The sequence below is a fragment of the Trachymyrmex septentrionalis genome, unplaced genomic scaffold (assembly GCF_001594115.1).
Source record: "Trachymyrmex septentrionalis isolate Tsep2-gDNA-1 unplaced genomic scaffold, Tsep1.0 scaffold211, whole genome shotgun sequence".
NCBI classification, from domain to species: domain Eukaryota; kingdom Metazoa; phylum Arthropoda; class Insecta; order Hymenoptera; family Formicidae; genus Trachymyrmex; species Trachymyrmex septentrionalis.
Window position 1 is genome coordinate 366,547 of NW_017305299.1, and position 5,672 is coordinate 372,218.

General features: G+C 45.7%; 1 protein-coding gene across 1 annotated transcript in view; it reads left to right on the plus strand.

Moving 5' to 3' along the window:
* The window catches only part of LOC108748128 (paired box protein Pax-6), a 28,298-nt gene that overhangs the window by 20,003 nt on the left and 2,623 nt on the right, over window positions 1-5,672 (plus strand). The window contains exons 7-8 of the mRNA XM_018486153.1: window positions 3,003-3,226; window positions 3,556-3,818. Coding sequence (XP_018341655.1) covers window positions 3,003-3,226; window positions 3,556-3,818 — 487 coding nt within the window. The remainder of the gene's footprint in view (window positions 1-3,002; window positions 3,227-3,555; window positions 3,819-5,672) is intronic.

Below are 5,672 nucleotides of genomic sequence, written 5' to 3' on the forward strand. Positions count from 1 at the left end.
AGAGGGAGGGAGGGAGGGGGAAAGAGAGAGAGAGAAGGTAAGAGAGAAAGGAAGACTGAGCGAAAGAGGGTGAAGAGAAAAAGATAGTAGAGGATGAAAGAGGGAATCGCGCGGAGATCGCCGAGTTGGACCGATTGCTGGACGATCGTTGAATGGCAAAGTATGTGAAAGACGAAGAATGAAGTGCCGGGAACTCTAATGGAACATAGAACACATTACGCGGCACGTCACAGCGGCAAGGCACATGACGCGCGTACGCGGCATGGCGAGGCATGTAAACGCGGCCGAACCGCGCGCGAGGGATCGTGCAAAAGGCCTAAGAGGGTTCTCGGACGCAACCATGGCAACCATGGTCGTGTCCCCAGGGAGGTCGCCCTCCGATTGGCCCATCCCTCGCTTTTCCACCTATATACCTCGGCCATGGCCACGAGATTCGCCACGCTGTACTACCGTCACGTCGTTGGCCGATTATCATCCGCGGCATTCCCTAAGTCGTCTCGTTCGAGCGCGATGGCCGATACGCCGCGCGAGGATTAAAGGGATTTTTGCTCCAGAGCATCTCAAATAAAACAGACGCAAATGATAAATCATAAAGCTGAATGCGTTAGATATGTACGCGAAAGATTTCTGCTGAAATCAGTATTATTAACATCGTCACGCAATTTTTCGATAGAGAATCTATTTCCATCTCGTTTATCTGTCTTTGTTGGGGAGGGGGAGGGATAAAAATGAGAGTCTTCGCAGCGTGAGACTCTCACGGTATTTCTACGCTTCATTAATCTCTGCGAAAGTACTGCGAGGCGCGTAAACGAGCGAATCTCTTGCGCTTCATCGTTGGCACATCGTGAATGAAGGTCGAAAGTTTCAAGGTCGGAAACCAGTGTCGGAAACCGGTCTCCACCGCATATCAGCCGCATTGACGATGCTGAGAGGAGACTCGTGTTCTTTGAGTAGGTAACACTAAGGACCGAACGTGTTCGTATCACGGACTTTCGGCGTGGATCGATTCGGACGAGTTTTCGGAACGAGGGAGGACGAGTTTACGAGGGACACGATAGTATTGGGCGGAAGGAGCCCGCTGCGGGCGAATGGCAGATATTTGACGGTGGGGTGGTCGAACACGATTTGCTGCGCCAATGGGAGGACAGGAGGATAGAATTTATTTTTTGATTCAATCGAGGACCCCCGTGCTCGTAGCGTGGCGTTATACGTGAGATTGCGGAAGGCTTGTATTTCTACGTTGATGACATTTCTTTCCGTTGTGAAAAAAAACTTGCCTCTTTTTTTCCCTGTATCGTACACGCGATAATTCGTTACGTCAAAATCGACAGAAATGGAAATTGCCGTTATTGCTTTGTCTTCTATTTTCATCTGCGCGCACTAACGTGCAAAAATCTGCGGATTACTTTCTCAAAAACTTGCACCTGTAATTACAACGACTATATTAACTATATTAACTGTATTAAATATAACTTTATGAAATTTCGGTCTACTCTCCTCATTAGTGATGATCGTTATTCCGCGAATAAGAATCCGTGAATAAGAATCCGTCAATTGACATTTACATCAACGCAATGATTAAAATTGTATAGGACAAATTTATATCCATATATAATCAATAATAGTAAAGTATAATCGTATAGAGAATGGCATTAAAATATTTCATCATACATGAAAAGCGCAAAATTCATGTAAATGCTATTAAATGAAAATCGATCGAAACGTTCAATCGAATAAACGAACAAGTCCATATTCGGTCAAAGCGGGTTTTGATGCCTAATATAATATTTTGTATGAATTTCATATAATTTATCTATGATTTTATATAATTCGTAAAATAATAAATATCGTGTAATTGTGTGTCTTTGTAAAATTGACACTAGTAAACAGTATTGCAACATACACATAAAAAAAAGAGATGTGAAAGCCAAATGCACGGTTCATGGATTGCTCTAAGTGCCGACGAGGGAAAACCGATATATCGAAGGGGACGAATCCTCTTATCGCCGAAAGGAATCACAAAAATCAGGAAATCCGTGCAGGCGTAGGATAGGGAAAGATAAACTCTCGATTTTTATTATACGAACCTCCATCGTGTTATTTGGGATATCGCCTCGACATAGTGAAGAGACATTTAGACGTTAAAGTCATTCTTATTTCTTTAATATTTTTCCTACACACAGTGTGTCACATTTTTATATAATTCTGACGTATTCTACATCTCCTTCTAATTATAGCCCTGCAAAGAAACGAGGAGTCGATTGAATAAAAGTATAAAGGTTAAAGTTAATCGACGTTTTAAAATCTAATAACATCGCAGATAGAAATAATCAAAGACCTTCGACCCGTCCCGATAACATTAACACAAGATTGGCGCGATTGGCGTGACGGGGTGTATATTACCTACAATATTACGTATTACAGTACGCTCTTTCTCGGATATCGAGATCTGCAATTTGTAGTACAATCAGAAGCTTGAAAAAGAGACGCGTAAAATGAAAGCACGACATCGAAGGGGGACGGCAGGTAAAAACATGTAGAGAGAGGATGCGCAAGAGACCAGAGCGAGAGAAGGGTACTGTGCATGGGAAAGGGCCAAGCGAGCAAGAGTAACTCAATTTCCCGTCTGACAACTGCTCAATCGCAATTAACAGATTGGAGAAGCGCCTCGTGCAAACTCGCGCACGAGATGCGAAAAGAGTAGAGTAGTCTGGGCGCAAGATTTCGTGCTATCTGGAGAGTAGATAAGAGGTTCAGTCGGATAGAGAGAGGGAAAAAGGAGGGATGGGGAGAGAGAGAGAGAGAGAGGGGGGGAGGGGACAACAGGGTGGTTCGAGGAGGGTGAAGGCGTTCTCTCCGGAGAGGAAGCAGAAGAGAGTCGTGGAGCGCGAATGAGTACGAATGCGGACGAATGCGGATGATGCGAAATACCGTGCCGACGGCGCCGAGTGTGCGGCTGCACACTTATCGTGACAAAGGCACCGTCATTGTGTCGGTTGCAGGTGTGGTTCAGTAATCGCAGAGCGAAGTGGCGTCGAGAGGAGAAATTACGGAACCAGAGGAGAGCCGCCGTCGATCAGGTGGTCGCCGGTGGCAGCGGCGGGGGTAGCGGCACCGCGCCTCCCGCAGCCACCCCTGCTACGCCACGGTTACCCTTAAACGCTGGATTCAACGCCATGTACTCGTCGATACCGCAACCGATCGCCACTATGCCCGACACGTACAGGTTAGAGAATTTTTTTACGTTAAAGCAACAGCATTTTTCTCAAACGCAACATTTATATTGCAAGAGTCAATCTCGATCGTTCTCGATCGCAACAGCGATATTCATTGTTGTAAAAATTAAAATGAGACTCTGCTGAAATTTTGTTAAATCTCTATCACAAAGCTCGAAATTTTAATGCTAAATATTTGTGCGAACTCTCCTGTGAAGCTCCATTTTGCAAATGTAATTGCACGTCACTGTAATTAGAGTTCGATGCATGCCAATCGCGCATATCGTGACTTGTCGAGTAGTTGGTCGTTTTTCGATACGGATGCTTTTCTCACTCGTAGCTCGATGTCAAGCAGCCTGGGCGGGTCAATGGGTGGAAGCTGTCTTCAGCAACGCGCTGACGGCTACCCGGCGTACGTGTTTCACGAGCCTCTCCATTCGCTCACGCAGTCTTACTCTCACGCGCACAGCGCGGCCGCGGCCGCGCACTCGCAACCGCATCGCGGCATCCCGACGTCTCACGGTGGCACCCCCGCGACGCCAGGGGGACAACCCGCCGGACCAGGTGGAGCACCTTACCAGCCGACAACCTCGACCGCAACCGGTGAGTTCTCGCCACGACTAATTTGTCGTCTCTTCTCTATGCCTCGTGCTTTCAAGGTCACTCAAGAATAATTTAGGTAGAGCCAGGAATAATTAGTGTTTGCCGGAAGCGACTAACGATGTACCTTACAGCGGAGGAAAAATATTATTGGCACATGTCTTCCGAAATATTTACAAATAACAAAACGGTATTTTTTTCGTCAAATTAAAACAAATTCTTTTTTCATCGCGCCTTCTACGATTGCGCCTCCGATTAAGCGTATTTAATATTTCAATTGATCTTTATTACTCGTTATTTCTTAGTTGTTTTAAGAGTAGAAATTTCATATTATGATTAAAGATGTATTATTTTTTAACAAAATGAAAAATAAAAATATTACAGATCTTATTTTTGAAAGTCTCACGGGAAGTTTGACAGAAGTTTTTGATGAAGAACCTGAATGAAAAATTGTTTCAATAATAAATACACAGTTTCAAAAAAATAATTCAGATAAAATGAGAAAATTTTTACTTGAAAAATTGAAAATTATATTATTAAATATAAATATTGATCTTATATTGATTTGTTTTATGTGTATACATCAATCATCTTTATAAGGAAAGTATAAATTTCCAATTTCAGTCTCTTTTTGCGAAGCTTATACACCTGATACATCCTTAACGCCTAGTAAAAATATCAAAATATTATGTACATACATCTCAATATCAATAACTAATAAATTTTTTCTTAACTCTCTCTTTCCCATTGCTTAGATTATCTTCAAAAATTCTATACATTCATTGATACAACATACATACAACGTACGAGAATGTAATGATAGAACGAACGAATTCTCGTCAAAAACCAGTAGGGGTTTTCGTTTCCAATTTTCGCTCGGCGAGCGACCGCCGTTTCTTCCTCGTGCTCTAGCCGGCTCAAAGCGCGAAATAAAGCGTCGAGAATTACCTGGGAGCCTCTTCACACGCAATCTACATAGTCCTGCTAACAGACAAGAGAGAGAGAGAGAGAGAGAGAGAGAGAGAGGGATTGAGGGAGAGATATAAAGAGCGAGCGGGCAACGACGCGGTCGCGGCTCCACGCTCGCCCACGGAATTGTAAAAGGATTTTAAAACAAATCTCGCATGGCGCCGCTGGGCTGAATCGAAGAATGGGATGTTCGGCGGTTTTCCAACCCCGCCGATGTAGCTGGTGAATTTTCCATTTTCTCGACTCAACTTCTCTCTCTCCCCCTTCTCTCTCTTTTTTCACATGCCGGTTGGTTCCTCTCCGCTCAGCTCTTTCTTTTCTCTCCCGACTCTCTTCCTCTATTATCTCTTTTCTCCGTCTATCTTCACTATCTCACCCTCTCGTCTTCCGTTTAGCGAAAGCCACCACGGAGGGTCGCGCCTCTTCTCGCAGCCAGCGTCGCTTCGCCTTCTCTCTCTCTCTCTCTCTCTCTCTCTCTCTCTCTCCCTTTCTCACATCCCCTTCGCCTCTATACCCTTCCACCGTGAGGGGTGCGCTCGCTCCTTCGTGTCTATCCATCTATCCGTCCCTCTCGTCGCCCTCCGCCGGGCTCCCTTTTGCCTCTTTCTCCTTTGCGTCTCTCTTTCTCTCTCGCTTCCTCTCCCTCCTGAGGATATACAGGGGTGAACAGAGGATGTGGATGGGTTGGGTCTCGCCTCGGCTGGGCGAGCGCTCAATAACGTGCGAACCCCCAAAGGGGAGGAAATGTGCGGGGGTGCGCGGCGCGTATCTACAGGAACGGAACGGAGCGGAGCGCAAGCCGGAATGGTGGAATACTGCGGAATACACGCGCGCACACTGTGCGTCCCACCCCCCCCCCCCCCCCCCCTCCCCCCTCCCCCCCCCCCC